The 16,506-nt window shown below is 43.9% G+C and overlaps 1 protein-coding gene across 2 annotated transcripts; it reads right to left on the bottom strand.

Moving 5' to 3' along the window:
* Positions 1–195: 195 nt before the first annotated feature.
* On the bottom strand, positions 196–16,334 carry rimkla (ribosomal modification protein rimK-like family member A). 2 transcript variants are annotated; one of them, XM_035656471.1, is made up of 5 exons: positions 15,452–16,331; positions 7,818–8,048; positions 6,045–6,131; positions 4,607–4,810; positions 196–3,141 (listed from the first exon to the last, which is right to left on the bottom strand). In XM_035656471.1, the coding sequence occupies exons 1-5, from the start codon at positions 15,612–15,614 to the stop codon at positions 2,630–2,632; spliced, it is 1,197 nt and encodes a 398-aa protein (XP_035512364.1). In that variant the 5' UTR covers positions 15,615–16,331; the 3' UTR covers positions 196–2,629. The 2 variants fall into 2 exon arrangements, with proteins under 2 accessions (XP_035512364.1, XP_035512365.1); XM_035656472.1 differs by lacking the exon at positions 6,045–6,131 and having other exon boundaries at positions 15,452–16,334.
* Between the last annotated feature and the right edge of the window lie 172 nt (positions 16,335–16,506).

Here is a 16,506-nt window from a genome sequence, read left to right as displayed (position 1 = left end):
TACCGGACAACATCACAGTAGTGTAAATGGTGTTATTCTCTCAGTGGAGCCACTGTGATCACTCGACGGCAGACTTTAGGTAAGAGCTGCCTTTCCTGTTGTCTGGCGGGTTTAGATTTGGCAACCTTAAGCAGGCCCGTTAGATCCAGACAGTTAGTAAATCCGGCCCACAAGAAAGGAAAATAAAAATCAAGCTTCACAGCGGTTTCACTTTATTGAGACAATATTAGTGCACACAAACCACTTTTTTTCTTTAAAAATACCATAAATTAGGAAGAAAACTAGGAACAATATAAAACAAGCAAGGAAAAAAAGTGCATGTTAACCATGGTATACACCACATTGTCTTATACTGTAGTTTACAACCTTTTTTTCATTGTTGTTTGTGTATCTTTTTGTCTGCCTGTAGGTATGTGTTGTGTTTTTGACATGTCTCTCGCTCGGATGGATATGTCGTGCCTTTCGGGGGTCAGGGGTGAGATCCAGGCTGCTTCCCTGAGTTGTGTTCAACAGAAAGGGTTATGAGCTTAGAAACGTGGACGTCACTACGTGGAACAACTTATGGATCACATTTGTGCTTTTGATCAGAGCTGTAAATTATTCTTAATGAATGGCATTTACCCCGGCGTACCCTGCCGCTATGCTGATGGTGATTTCAGAAGGCGTACAGGAGGTAAATCAACAGGAACAAACCTGCAAATAATAAGCTCTTGGCCACTGAAATCCCTGGATTTTCTTTCTCCTTTCTTTTCTAAGGAAAGAAAAAACATTCTATTCAAAGAGACTGCAAAAATATAGTTTCCATTTTTTATTTGTACATCATGCCAACATATTTTGTGGGTTAGGATGCTTCATTTTTTTTTTTTAATCGAAAAAACAAGTTGAAAACAATAAAAGTAAAATCTACAAATCATATGACTACAAAATCACATCTAACTAAATCCAGTAATGTTAGCACCAAATTTCAGTTTCAATCTGTGAATAGTGTAGGTCTGTACAAACAAGTTTGTCCACAGTAGCTTATGAAAATTTGTTGGCAATTATTTCAGCCGTTCCAGTTTCATCAGCTGGTTACTAGTATGCAATGAAGCTAATTCACTACCTAATATTTACAAAAAAAAAGAAAAAAAGAGAAAGAAATAGAAAAATAATACACAACTACCTTCTTAGCTCTAAGACATAAAGGGAAGGAACACCTGGTATATCAGGGGGCATTTGAAAACCACAAAGATCCTGGCTGATATGTACTGTATGTCTGAATATCTATGTCATCCTATGGCAGTGAGAAGTCACTGTTTTGAGGTATATTTTGTTCACACTGTTTCATGTCTACTAAATATGTCATCTGAGTGAGAGAAAAAAAAATGCATGTTTATTATTATAAAGTGCTAGACATAGAATGAATTTTAAAAAGCAGCAGACTGCTGCTGCTGCTGGTAAGGCTAATCAAGCTATCTAGGAATGTAAATGTTAAAAATTGAGTAAATGGCACTCAATTCATTTTTATATTCCAGGTTGTAAACAGAAGAACTGCTGTGTTATTTCTACGACCTTGCACAGGTTAGGGCAGTGTTGCTTACATTTACATCAGCCTGGTTAATTCACAGTGAGCAGAGATATTCATTTATGGACACCATGCTAGCACCTAGGATGTTTTTCTGGTGCTATAGGGATGTAATCTGGGTAAATCATGTTCTTATTTATGCATGAAAATCACTTTGACACTACAACGTCAGCCTCTTATTCACGGTCAATATAGCAGCTCCAGCTACATTTTAATATGAGTTATTCATATTATAAGTTGGGGTTATATGGAATTTAATTACAGGAAGAAGAGATGTTTCGTGTTAACTGGTAAAAATTCTTCTTTTTTTCTCATTTCACATATTATGAATAATGAAAAGCGGAAAATTTGACATGAAATTCCTCCATTTCCAGTTGCTTCCAGTTGTTGTGTCCTCGACAGATGCACTTCATTGCTACATTAGAACAGGCAGTATAATGTGCCTAGCATGAGGATGTATTCCTCTCCCAAGGAGCTAATCACTTGAAAAACACTTCATTTCGCCTCCAATCCACCAAACCTGACTACAGTCTCAGCAGGAAAACCCTTTTTTATGACAACATACTGTAGATTCTTCTTTAAATAATGTTATTGTAGTGTAAGGATAAAAAATACAACAGGTGTATGCCTCTATGGGAATCCCACACCCAGCCCAAAAAACATAGTCACCTTCACCCTCACTATTTTGCAAAGAAAGAAACTAGGAGTGGCCAATTTGGCAGTTATCGTATGTACTATATCCCACTCTCGCCACCATGCTGCAGTGTAAGCTAAGTTTGGATATTGGGGTTTGGGAGGAGAGGTGCAAAGCGAGGAGAGTCAGGGGAGCAGCCTCAGATCTTTGTTGTTTTTTTTTGGGGGGGGGGTTAGTAGGAGAAGGCTCATGTTTTGGTGTTTCTATTTCTGTGTCTGTATGCGTGTTGTTTTTCTCAGCTCTTGTTTTGCATTTTAACATCTTATGTTTTAATAGTTTTTGGATTGATATGTGTTTTTAAAAGAAATGCCTGCTGACATGCGTACAGGTGTGTGTATGTGTGTTTGCGGGTGCACGAAGCTGCTTGAATCTCACTCAGTCAATAACTTGATTTCATTGGCGAGGAGGGTGTTGAAGTTGTAGGCTGGATCAGGGAGATCGGGCAAGTTGGGGGCCGTGGACTGGCGGGGCGAGGACTGGGAGGGCTCGGCCAGCTCCGGGTCGCTCTCGCTGGAAGTAGAACCCATGCTCATGTTGCAGACGGCCTCGGGTAGCGAGCCGCCGCCGGCGGGCACGGGGCACACCTCGGGCTCGCTGCTGGTCTCGCTGGTGCTCGACACGACGGAGAGCAGCGACATCTTGCGGGTGAGGCGGCTGGGGAGCATCGACAGGGCGTAGTCGGCGACGATGCCCGCCACGTCCATGCCACAGGCTTGGTCGAAGGCAATGAAGCCCACGTTGGCATTGGCCTCGCAGACCACAAATGAGCCATCATTGAGCTGCAGCAGGTCAATGCCACACACATCCATGCCGAGAATGTTAGACACCTCTATAGCCAGCTGCTTCCCTTGCTCGCTCAGTGGGCACATCATACCTACACCACCTAACAATCCAGAGAGAGATATCAAGCTGGTTAGAACCAACCCCAATCTTTGGTTCGATCCTCACTGTCGAAAGAAATAATTTTAATGAATTTTGCAATTTTCAATATTCAGCATCATAGAATCAAAAACCACATCAGATCCACATGGTCAGTACAAGTGTCAACATGATCTGTTAAATGAATGCAGAATAATCTGATGACTGATGTCCTGAATGTGTCACAGCGCATTACAGCCTCAACTAGACCAAAACTGCTCATGGTGTGACATTGAAAATCAGTCTCGTCAGCTGGAATGCTGAGGTCTCTAGGGCAGATTCAGAACAAGCTTGTTGATTTGGCACTGGCTGCCGAAACCGGTTTATGGAGCAGATGGAGAATCTGAAATACGCTACGGTCGATAAATACTGTCCTCACACACAGGAATGATTGGAGCAATCCAGTGACATACTGACTTAAATGTGGCACACAGAGCAGTGGTTATTAATGTTTTTTTCTAGTGGTCTTTGGTAATTAATGCCTGTCTTTTTCTTTTACCTTTATGTCTATCAAACGTCCTTCAAACTGCTGTTTCTAAATCTTAATAATAACCAGAACTACTCTGGTGGGGCCATCTAATAACACGACTAGAAATAAAACATTACGCGTCTCAAGGCAACTCAAGACAGGTTTCGTATGATCCAAATAACCAGTACATTAAGAGTAACCGCTTTAAAAAAAGACTAGCATAACATGTTTGGTAAGTGTAATGAGGGGAAGGGGAGTGAGTTCAGTGATGCCAAGTTCACACTACATGATTTTAACCCTGATTTTCCAGCTAGAAAATCTCCTCAAATACAGACACACACATAATGGACAATGAATTAATAATCTTATGAGTTGGTATACAATTTGACATGTATCTGATCTACCAACCAGCACTTATTTTAGTGACAAATATTATTCTTTGGTCCACCTTTCATTCCCACACTCTTTTTCCACTCAGAGAGCAGAGCAACAACAGAAGCTGAGCGAGTTGAGACGACCAAATGTAAAGTCTGTAGGGAATACAGTTTATCTTTATGGAATATATTGATGCCAAATTCACAAGAAGACATATGACGCCTTTTAGCGAGTTTCTTGAGTTACATTAGGAATTTTATATGTCATATTTGGGATGGGTGGAGGGAGCTTTTAGTTATTTTTAAAGTGCAAATATGTATAATTGTTAATGTTTTGTTACCACTACAGAAACTACAGAAGTGATGACTCCTTCTGGTAGTAGATCTTGTAGTGATCAGTCAAGTAGAGTGAAAACCACAACTTCAACACTCACAACTACAAGACAGAAAGTTATACAGTGTGAACAGTACAGAAACAACTTTAAAATTCATGTAGTGTGACCGAGGCACAATGCAATATGTGTGTGATAGTGTTCAATATACGAGTTGTTCAGTGTGTAATTGTTGACTCTTGGGCGTCTACCTACCCAGGGAGCAGTTGCTCTGCATGCGACCATCAGTAGAGCAGCGCAGCATTGAACCAATGACACGGCCACCCACTAGGACCACCCGCACGTCACGGCCATGCGACTCCTTGACGTACTCCTGAAACAGGTAGGGGGTATCGTGGCGGATCAAGTGGCACAGATCTGTCAGGTGGTGTTTGTCCCGTGCCAGGAACACAGCCTTGCCTGGGAGAGGGAAGGAGAGAAAGAAGGAAAGGTGAGCTTTTTTTTTTTTTTTTTTTTCAGCCTGTCTGGATTACTTGACGTGTTTATATTAACATAATAATAAGATGCTCGCAGGGTCTGGTAATATTGTGCTGACAAGAAGCTTCTTCTGCTGACCAAGTCTCATGCCAGTTCCCGTTTCTCATATAATGGATAGGACGCTCCTCTTAGCAGCAGAATTGCTTCTCACAGAGGATAGAAGACGCCTGTTTTAATTAGCACCTTTTGGCTCAGTCTCCTGGTTGTCGAGCCCTCTAACCCCCGTTCCAGCGCCAGGGAAATCATGTGCTTGCTTGTGTGTGTATGTGCACATTGTGTGTGAGTGACAATCTGAACAAGATGACAAGGCAATCCCTTGGTAACATCATGAAGATGCGAAGATGGTCAGTGGCAGGCATGATGTAACACTTTACAAGTCAAAAACAAGACAGGCGAGGAATCATGGTCCTGTGACTCAGTGAGACATGTGAACATGACTACGATGTTACTTACTTTGTTGTTTGCTATGTTGTGTGAATTGGAATATTTCACATCCCAACAACTTACCAGGAAGAGCACATGAAATTTGAATTTGGGATCTAGTATGGCCCTATTAATACCAATGATTCTTAAGATTTTGAAACAGCCCTTTGTATTTGTTCACAGGCCTCATTTGCTCATGAGAGGGAAGGCAAGCTGGACTTTAGCCAATGTCAATGGTCAACCGCAGAGGGGAAGAAAGCAACCCTTGAGATGCTGAACTCCAGAAAAAAGGGCCAAGTTAGTTGTTGACCAACGGCTGCTTTCCCTAACAATGCCATGTGACGACATCCTGGGCTAGCCAAAGTCCTTTGTTATTCCTTCACACAATGGCAGAGGCAGTCAAGTGTCGATAACTATGAATGGGAGAGGGATAAAGGGTCAGCAGACACTGGGGCTCATCTCTTAGAACATTAATGACGAGGCTGAAACTTCCCACACAAGCCCCCTGTAAATTCAAGCAAAATGATGAAACTAACAACCACACTGCAAGCATTACATGCTTCTGTTTTGTTCTGTTTGTTGCAGCACCACAGTCCTAATCATTTAACACTCTGTCAATGAATTTCATGTAAGGGTGGACTAAGCTGGTTTAGGGGCCCACAGTGTACACATTTTTGAGGTATGGTGTATTGAATACATCTGGGGACAGGAAGAAATAGCCTGATGGTCTTACCTCTGTGGCCACGTGCATTCTTCACCACCACGGGGTAGCCCAGAGGCTCTGCCTCGTCAATCATCTTACGGAAGTTGTCATGCCCTCCTGGGAAACGCCCATGCACACAAACACAAAGCAGACACAAATCAGACACACACAAACATGCGCCCACACGGAGGTGTAAAATATATTAAAAAATTGTCCCTGTTTTGATAGCATAGTTCACACATTACAGACGACCGAGCAGCGTTGGGGGGGAGGGAAATGCAGCCCGTTGCCATGGCAACAGAAGCAACAGGCACGACTGTAGGAGTGTTGTCTGTGAGCTTATACTTATTTTGCTGCTTGATTCATGAGATTGGAACAGAGCAGTCACTGAAGGAGGCATTAATGTGAAGCAGCTGACCATATCTGACATTGATTCAGAATGGCAGCTTGAAGAACAGCTGAGCTTCAGCTCTCTCGGGTTTGGCTTGAGAAGTGGTTAAAAAATGTGTCAAAAATAATGAAAAAAGGTAGGTGTTAAAAACTTCTTTCGCCTTGTTCTCTCCATCTTCACTTCCCTGCCTCTCTCTCCATCTCTCTCTCCCTCTCTCTCCTTCTTTGTTTGCCTGTCTGGTCTAATCTGGCATTCAGTCAGGGGAACAGATGTGAACTGCCCTGTCATACAGCTTTTTCCAGATGCGCTGGTTCACATGTGTTTTCAGTGAGAGGGGAAAAAGAACAGAGGGAGCGGAGGAGGGGAGAGAGCGGACAGCAAATGTGGGTTCGACCACGTCATGAGCTGCTGAGGTGGAGAGCGAGAGTGAGGCAATGGCATCTTTTATTTTGAAAAATCATGAGGGGGCATGGGGTGGGGCGCTGGGAGGTGGAGTGGGTGTTACATAAACTCTCCAGCCGCTCTGCATGCATCGCCTGGCCTACTGTGCAGAGAGACGAATGGAATGTAGGCCAAACACCCCCTCCTCTTTCTTTCTTTCCCTCTGTCTGTATCCTTCTCTTTCTGCTCGCACAAACACTACAGCACTGTGGATTTTTGGAAAACAGAAAGAAATGTGTGCCGTTTGTTGTCAGTCTTTGTTTTGTCTCGTAAAAATCAACAAACTGCAACAAAATAAAACCAGCAGTCTGGCTTGTGTTGTGAGGGGTGTATCCACAGTGTGCCCTGCCTTCATCAACAGTAGGTTAAAACCAGTGGTGTTGTGAAACTAATAAATAGAGCAATCTGGACAGCTATTAGGATTTGACCAGGTATGGAAATGAGATTTTCTCTCGTTGTTTAAGTGATTGCAGTGGACTAGTTACGGGCTGACTGAGGGCTTATTAATCTGTGATACAGACACACGTAGACTAAAGCTGCTGATGCAACTAATGTGATTGAAGTGTAACAAAAAAAAAAAACATACTTGACACAGCCGTGTACAGGGTCCATCTGACTCTAGATAATGCGGTTACATTTCCATATAATTTGTTAATGCATAGTTACAGACAGTTTTTACATCTATTTTGGTACCTGTTATCTAAAGCTTGTGTTTACTCTCTTTCACTTCATTTGACTAAAATCCTAAAAGTCATATCACAAGTTCATATCTTTTATAAACACAAATCTTGATGGAAACAGTTCATAAAGAAACTTCGCACTGTGAACACTTTGAAGCTGGGCTGACCATGTCTGTGGGACTTCTTATGAGAATATGTCCACACTGCTTTCATACCTCGTAGCTACAACAGCTCGGTGCTACCACAACACATCAACCCTGTGCAGAGGATAAACGTCAGGTAGTGATTTACCGTAGGAGAAGGTGTCAGGAAGAGGCACCCCGTGGCCGGCCAGCTCCTGAAAGGTCCAGAACTTGTTCACACAGTTGAGTATGGCCTGGGGCCGGTTGATCAGCCGACAGCCCATCTTCTCCAGGTGACGCAGCACGGTGATATCGCTATCTGACTGCACCCAGGGCGTGGGCACCCGTACCACCACCACCTGTGGATAAGATGTCACCAATTCCTGCTCCACTCGCAGACCTAGAGGGTAGACACAAAAACTATATTTGTTAGCAATTGATGTTTGTTAGCCTGTGGATATGCAAATACAAAGCCTGGCTTTTCATATTGGAAAGTGTCATTGTGTGTCACTGCTTTGAATCGTTGTGTACTCCCTAATCGCTGTAATGTATCCGAGCTCTGAGACCATTGCATAATATCTTCCCATGTAATGTATATGTTTTTTTTCTTTCCATCCCTTAGGGTCTGTTTCTGGTCTTGCTGTCACGAGTGTTTTGTTTTTCATCCTGTTCTCAAAAATGTAATACAATATGGTGTTAAAAATGATATTTACAGTAGCTGGAAACATTGTGAATGTAGTTGGTGAGATTTGGAATCCATCATCTACTGGTGGAAAAGATTACTCCTGTTCTGGAGACTGTTTGTGGACACCGCACGGCTCTGACTGAGAGTTGGCCAGGTTACAGGACCAGGAAGAGCCAGCCAGCTCCAGGGTTTGTGGTGTTCACCCATGAATTTGGAAACTGCCTGGCCAGCTCATATGATTATTTACATGCTGCCCATATCCATACACAGTACTCCCGCCCCTCCCTGCTCTGCTGTCAACTCCTCTGCCTTCCTGGACCAATACTGTCTTCCCTTGTGACTGAGAAAGAGACATGCTTGGTGATACACTACCTTGTCCCAATGTAGGGCAGTGGGGTGGGGAGAGATGACTGAAACCCCAAGGGATCTTGAATTTAATCACACATAAATGCACATCAGGGAGAAAGGCATGATTGGAAACACTATATTGTATTCAACAAAATATCTGTTTAGCTTAGCTCTTTTAAGATCTCAGGATATTTTGGACGCTCTAGTTTGCAGTTTCCATATATGAAACGGTGATCATGTTTGATCCTGTCACAATGCAGAATCACTGTCATCTAGTTACCCTTTTTAGAAATTCAAACTGACATGGGTTTTGGATGCGTCCGCCTGACACCACTTTTATTATGTAAATGTGAGCTAAGGAGATACAACAAGATCAGTGACCTATTCAGACGCGTTCAGTTAGCCTGTTGTCTCTCCTTAGCTCACATTAGCTCACAAGCCAAGGAAGACAGAGGAGACTCGACAAAGAGAAGCTTGTAGAGGATGATGGCAGGAATAAAGCTGGCGTGACTTAATATACACTAACTTTTCCACAAGGCTAAAAAATGTGGCAAATTTCTACATTCAGACGCCATCTTCAGTCCATATCAACGGCTATCTGGATCTGCAGAACAGAGTACGATTTTGAAATAACAGAATATTGGCTTGATATTTGCCAAACACAGATGGCAAATTCTCTAGCCATAGCCAAAGATTTGGCAGCGTTTTACTGGTGACTGGTGTTACTTTGTCACCCTGGATGAGAAGAGGAAACAGAGACAGACTGTGAGATTTTTGAGCAAGCGATGCGACCCAGCAGCTCATCAGGAAGAACAGATTGGGTGGAACAAAAATCTGTGTGTGTACGTGTGGGTACGCACATACATGCATGTGCGAGAAAAGAGGGGTCCACACACACACACACGTATCACTGGCACAGCACTTCACCTCTACCGTGACCTGAATTCCAGCCATCTTAGAATCGGCAAGCTCACAATAGTGACAGCGCCACCGGCGGAGATCATGAGGGGTCACGAGAAGCTTCATGGTTGCTGCATACGTAATAACATCAGACAGACAGCTATTGGCGTGCTGGCGACGAGCACACACGATGGGCGGGGCCAACACTTGGCTTAAGGGCCAGGTAGAGAGGCAGCAGGCAGAAAAGGTTGGGCATGTCTTGTAGCCTTAAAACTAAGGGAGGGAGGGGAGGGGTGGGGGGAAATGGAGGCGCATGAAAAAAAAAAGAAAAAAAAAAAAAAGAAACGAGGATGAAGCCATGAAAAGACTGCCTCCCCTCCCTTTTTCTCCTCCTCCCCCTCACAATCTCAGTATAGAAGCAGGAGGATTCACTGTATCTCCATTCAACGCTCTCACACACTGATCTGATTGTGCAGAGAGAGCAGTGTGTGAGTGGCGGTACAGTGGGAAGTGTCAGGGGATGTGGTCTCATGGTTTTTGACAGACAGTATTCACTGTTCACGGTGCTTGTCTCCATCTCTAGGGGAACCAAACAGAGACCAGCGAGGCAGCCAGATGAATCAGTCCTATTCATTTGCGCAAGTGTTCGTGTGCACTGCACTGCTCGTCATGTGACCGCTGCAAAAACATTCAGAAACCCGCGTTGACCGTTCTGGTGTTGAACAAAGGCAACATAGGTTTATGTGTGGCAATATCTACATTTCCTGTGGGTGTGGCCTGTTTATGGTTACAACTTTACCTCTACGACAGGCCATAATGTTTTGATGGTTCAACGGACTGCATGTGCGCATCCCATTTTCAATCTGCCTGACAAAGCTAACAGGCATTACAGGCATTCTGTGCATACCGCTGCAACGTCACAAAGCAGGCGATGCCGACAATCGCTGCGCCAGTGTTTGGCTGGTGAGTCCTGCCAGCACTGAATGCAGTCTCAGTCTGGGCCTGGGGATTCTGCCTAAATTAGCCTGTTGGGGCCGCAGGTTCCCCCACAGTTGGTTTGGTTCAGTTTTGGCTAACAATGCCTTCAGTGGTCTATTTATATATCGGTCATCGGTGACACGCATCAGACAAAAATGTGTACTGTAGACCTACTGCGAGGCCAAGCAAAAAAAAAAAAAAAAAAAAGGTCTTTTGTTCATCAAGCACAGAGGCCATGTAAACCTGCATATCCTCTGTGAGTTAGCCTGCGTACTGTATAGCTGATGGCTACGTGGCCGTTTACAGTAGCTGAACCGACTGAGGCAGGCAAGACGTATCACGAGACAACAAAAATATTTTGTAAAGGCAAAGGCGGGAAAGCCCCGGCCACTGAACAATTCTCACATTAATTACTTCAAACTCATACCACACTTATTAGTCATATTTTAGTCTGGTTTAGGGGTTGCAAAGTATTTCTATATTCATGGGAACTATATTTCAGATGGGATTTAGCGTGGCCATGTGATGATGCTTTAATATGATGACACCCATTTCTGTTATTCATTTCCCGCCCATTTCTTCACCTGTGATTTAGTATGTCCCAAAATACCTAGTCACAGATTCATATATTTGCGTACAACAAAGTAAATTGTTATCAATACTTGAGTAATGCAACCTGTTATTATCAGTTTTGTTGTTTGGAATGAAGAAGTACTTGGGTCTAGTGGCAGGATGAGTTCATGTGCTCTCTTGCCAAGCCTTACTCAATGCCTATTTTTATATTTTTGACATAATGCTGGGTAGGACATATTTTGTATTCACCAGCCACAGTGGCCGGTATAAACAAAAAAAAAAGAAACCTCTGCTATTTTAACTGATGTTTCTCTGCCATTTCAAAATGATTCGTCATTATCTGCCAGAGTGGCTGGTGATCCTGGCAACGTGGTCGACAACTTTTTGGCTTTCTTGCTGCGGTCAACTGTCTAACCTGACACAGCATTGCTTCTCTTGTGGGGTGTGTCATTTATGTGGTATGACAGAAACATCAGAGAATAACGATGCGTCCTCCTCCTCTCAATATTTGTGGTCACTTGTAGCCTATTCCCACCACATTTTTTACAGTGATGCAGCAACATTCAGCATCAGAAACTATGAAGTTCAGGAGGTTTGGAGTCCAGTAATCATAGAGCAAACTGTTCTCTTTGGCTACTGCAACTATGCAAATTGCAAACGCAAGTGCTCATTTGCGGTATGACCATATATAAAAAGAAAGGCCAAACATTCCCAACAACATAGTCAGATATGGTATGGAAAGATGTGTCAGCCTCTAACGCCCTAATAAGCATCTGCTATTCAAGGAAGTGTTTTCAGGTATATCAGTAACAGTAAAAATGATTCTGCGGGGTGTGTCAGTTAATGTTATCGCTGACTGATGACAACTAGTAATAACTTGGAATATTTTATATATGAGTTGTCTTGTCTCGTGTGAAATATGTACTTTAATGAACACTCCTGTGTGTGGTACTGAATAACTTAGGTTATGTGGTTACACAGACAGACAGCAAGGACTGTGAGCCTCTTTGACAACACCGATAACATGCAAACAAATGGTTCAGGCTGCATGTGATAAATGAGAAACTGCTGGCTACCTGCTGAATAAGCTGTTGTCTTACTCTCTTTACTGTCTTAAAACTGTATTTTCTAAGCATGAAATGGAAGCGTTGTTTTGTGAGAAACCCTAAAGTGTGGGGTAAACAACAACAACAGTGGGATATATTGTTATATTAGTTATTACTGTGATCAATTGATAATTTGTCAAGGCAGGGAGGACAATGGACAATTTCTACCTCCATTTGCACTGTTTACTGTAGCTACTGTGTTGTAAGTTAATTTTATTTTTAGGGTTATCTATCAAGACCCTTGAAAATCTCCCCAATTTACGGCACGACCCAGCTTTGTTACAACGTGTAAAAAAATCTAATCAAAAGCTATGTCATACTGCTGATCATTAAACAGTCTAATGTCTGTGCTGCATACAAGGATTGGCATTAAAGCTACAGTATCTCGACCTCATGTCATTGATGCTGGTGCACACTCACATGTCTGGTGGTAAATCACTGAGCCTGCCTTAATGTTCCATCTTCCTGTTCATTGACACGGGAGTGTTACATTTATCATCTTTGGGGTAAAAGTGTGCCCACTTGCAGGCGCAAGGATCACAAAGGATTGTAACATCAGTTCATATCCGGTCTCTGTTTAAACGTCTTGCAGCGCAAATCATGGGATGTGAAATACCTCTAGCTAGCTGAATGCTGGGTTTGGCTACCTTATGTGAGGGGCCATCAGGGGTCATTAAAACATTATGGTGTGTGTGCAAGTGTGTGCGTACTTATCTCTCCTCCACATTGAACCCATTAACTTCAGAGTGAAACATGGACCTCAACCTTACTTGAGAACACACAAATGGGCCAAAAGCATGAGAAACCATTTGAAGTAGCAGGCTGTAAAGGTGTTATCAGTTTTAGGATGGTGGTTGCATTCTGACCTACCTTAAAACAAATACTACATGTGTAAGAACTCTTTTGGTTTGGGTGGTTAGTGTAACATCCCTACCAGTGGAAAGCTTGAACCTGTTCTGGATTCAGAGTCCTCTTCTGTCTCCAATATGATTTATACTTTGAAATTTGGCACAAAATGTTTCCATATACATCATTTCTGAAACAACTTGTTTAATTTATGTTAAATTATGTACATAAATGTCAGATGTATACCCATTTTATTTAAATGTAAATGCCCACAAGACAACGGACAGTAGTGCTGAATAAGTAAGCACTTAAAGAGGTGGTCAGAGACCACAAAAGCATTATTGATCACACAATAGTGAAATACTACTAAGGTTTCCAATGCAGAAAAAAAAAAAAACTAGGATCATAAACACTTAAAGATCTTGTCTCAGTCAGTGCACATGTCGTTGTATCACCTGATGTTTAGAATTGGTGCCTCTGGTACAGTACAGCACAGTTTGAAGAGATCAGCAACTTCATTTTGCTACCAGACAATACTGTTGGATTTGGTTGGAATGTACCTTCTGCGGTCTGTACATAAATTAAGTGTGGGTAATTCATACCTAGAGAAAAGCTGCAGGGCAAGTATGCGCCTCACAACCCCAGCCACAGAGTATGTACTCTTCAGCTTCCTGTCTAGCAAGCTGACAGCGTGGCCGATCTGTCCACTGGCCGTTAATCTGTGATGTCAAGCCAAGGCTCAGAAGACATTTACTGTATGCAGACTTGGGGCCAGCATGGATTACAGGTCATCCTAACTGCCCTGCTCCAGTTGTGTATATCTTGCTAAGCCACGGGTCTAGACAGCCGCCTACTAACCTATCTTTGTTGGACAATCTAATTTTCTAGATCGATGTATTTGGCATTTTATGATCGACCCATTCTTTAGGTCGAATCACACAGCCGTGGTAGAAAAAAAAAGCTGCACTTTGAAGTATTTTCCATGTGGTCGGTGTGTAGAAAACGCCACAAAAAGCCACCTGTATTGATGTTCATGTGTAATTATTCAAACGCCGTGCCTTCCGCTTTAATACCGACTGAGCTGATGTAACAGTGCGTAGTCTGCGAGGGACGTGCTGCCCAATCACAGCCCTATTCATCCACACATCCTCTCCCAACTATTCAGCCTCTGCCAGTGCCAGCCCACACCGTTTATGTGTTAATTGAGACCTACACACCTCTCATCTGGTGACATGGCCCCAGTTCACACCGCTTCGACGAATTCCATGTGTGTCTGTTTGTTAAGAGTTCCTACTGTTACCATCACTTTATCAAGGCCTCCTGCGTCAATACTGTGAAATGTTGTCAATTCATCACAGGCGGAAGACAAACAATGTGTTCTGGACAAAGCGGTGCCAAAATGACAACAAAAGATTGAAGATATGTCATTGTGACATAATAACACAGATTAGGTGAAAACCCTCATATATATATATATATATACGCACTGTGAGTTGGTAAAACATAGTGAAAACTGACACCGTAGATCAGGGGGATACATGGTGAATTGATTGCAGTTTAGATCGTGTACTATTTCACCAAGCAATAACAAACAGCTCCTGGTTTGGGGTTTCCACAGGCGCAAGATTTACTTACTGTTTTCCTTCCCTTAACCTGAGTAGTTTTTTTTTGGCTTCTGCTTAGAGACTATGATCTAATTTGAGTGCTGGTGACATCTGATACACATTAAATCATTACCTTTGAGATTGTATACAGAAAATATTTAAAATGATGGCTCAACTCAGCTGCTTTTATATGTGAAACACGTTAATATATCTCTTTTTGCTGGATTATTTCGAGAGGAAATCTGCCTGGCTTCCACATGACGACAACCCCCCCGGTTAACATGTGAGATAACCCCTGCTACTGCAACCGTAGAGCGGCGCAATGTGCAGTAAAACCACACCAGTGCAATTTGCTTCCACTAATAAATGCCTATGATCTAACGCTTCTGTAATATAAAACCCCGCTCTCCCCGTTGCTTTGGCACTTAAAGTAAACCTTATCACCCGGGGACGTTGTTGTTGGGATAGCAACGTGTTCAGCGAAATTAAATCAAGCATCATCGCTCCCCGAGGTCTGGAGGCAGTCTAGCTGGAAAGTGGGTTAGGCGGTCACGGCTGTGTGGTTACACTCCGCTTCCTTGCTAGCAGGCAGGCAGACTGCTTTACGGCAGTATTCCCCAAACAATGACACCCACCCCCCATTAGCCCATGCCGCTACCTTTGTGGAGCGCGTAGAGCTCCGTTGAGCCACAATAACCCGAGTTACACTGCACCATTACCTAAACACAGTCTGTGAGCACACATCGGCTGCTTTGATACTTGCCTAATTGTCCCTCGCTGATCGTGAGCACGATTTGATCCATGAGAAGAGAGCGGAATTCAACATCCTCGTCGGCGCAGCGCTCCTTCAGCGCCCGGAGGATCTGAAGTTGGGGATATTCCTGGCTGATACGCCGGTCGGTCACGAACCAAACTCGAGAGCACATTTTTCTTTTCTTTTCTTTTTGCGTGCAAAAACAAAAGATCCCGCTGAAAACACACAGTTGTGGGAGGCGGCAGGTGTGTGTGTGTGTGTGTGTGTGTGTGGCAGCGAGGGTTCCGGGGGTAGAATAGCACAGAGATGCTCACACAATGGAGACCTCTCGGCGGCTACGAGCAGGCTGTGATGTGGCTACAAAAACAGCACCACGGGTCAACCGTTGTCTGGACCGAACCGGCTGGGATGAATTATCTTCTCTATCACCTTTGTTTCCCTTCGTATGCAGCCATTTAGTCTTCCCGAGGCGCCGTTACTTGAAGCCAGACCGCGCGGTTTCGACACAAACGAGACCGAAAATAACGGTGCGTGCACCCGTAGAAACTGCCTCTCTTTCAACGGGGGATGTAGCTCGTGGCACTATTTGCCCGCCGGGGCAAACAAAGCTCAAGCGGCGCCGCTTTATATCTTCCGCCTGTCGACTCAAAACTACCAATAAAGTTTTCCCGCGATCGCAGCGGTCGTGGAGGCGTCGCAGACCGCAGAAGTGGTGGGTTTGTTACGGTGAAGCTGCCCCACAACGACGACCCTCCTCTCTCTCCGTTTGGCTGCTATCCACAAGGTGCTGGTGCTGAAAAGTGCACGCGCTTCTTTTTACAACTCCACTTCTCCGCCCGCCCGCGCGCGTTAAAGAGCGGGACCTGCCCCAAAATAAAAGGTTTGGAGGGGCGTTAGCCAATCGCGACTCGCGTGCTTTGTCGTTGTCCAAACAGCGGAGGGCGTTGTGGGCGAGCCGCGACCACCCCGACCAATGAGGGGACGTTTAAACGGCACGAGGGGGGCTGAGCCTGGGGAAAGAGCGCGCGGAGTGCTGCGTGAGTCAGTGCGCGGTGTCTGCAGCA

The sequence above is a fragment of the Morone saxatilis genome, unplaced genomic scaffold (assembly GCF_004916995.1).
Source record: "Morone saxatilis isolate NCDOM2014 unplaced genomic scaffold, NCSU_SB_2.0 Contig15, whole genome shotgun sequence".
Lineage (NCBI taxonomy): Eukaryota > Metazoa > Chordata > Actinopteri > Moronidae > Morone > Morone saxatilis.
This window is presented reverse-complemented; position numbering and strand designations above follow the sequence as displayed.

Excerpts from the sequence above, each read along its gene's own strand:
- rimkla (XM_035656471.1), bottom strand. The coding sequence starts at position 15,614 with ATGTGCTCTCGAGTTTGGTTCGTGACCGACCGGCGTATCAGCCAGGAA. Across the intron at positions 8,049-15,451 it reads GATCAGCGAGGGACAATTAG|GTCTGCGAGTGGAGCAGGAA; the intron begins GCAAGTATCAAA and ends TCTACCCTCTAG. Across the intron at positions 4,811-6,044 it reads GAATGCACGTGGCCACAGAG|GCAAGGCTGTGTTCCTGGCA; the intron begins GTAAGACCATCA and ends TCCCTCTCCCAG.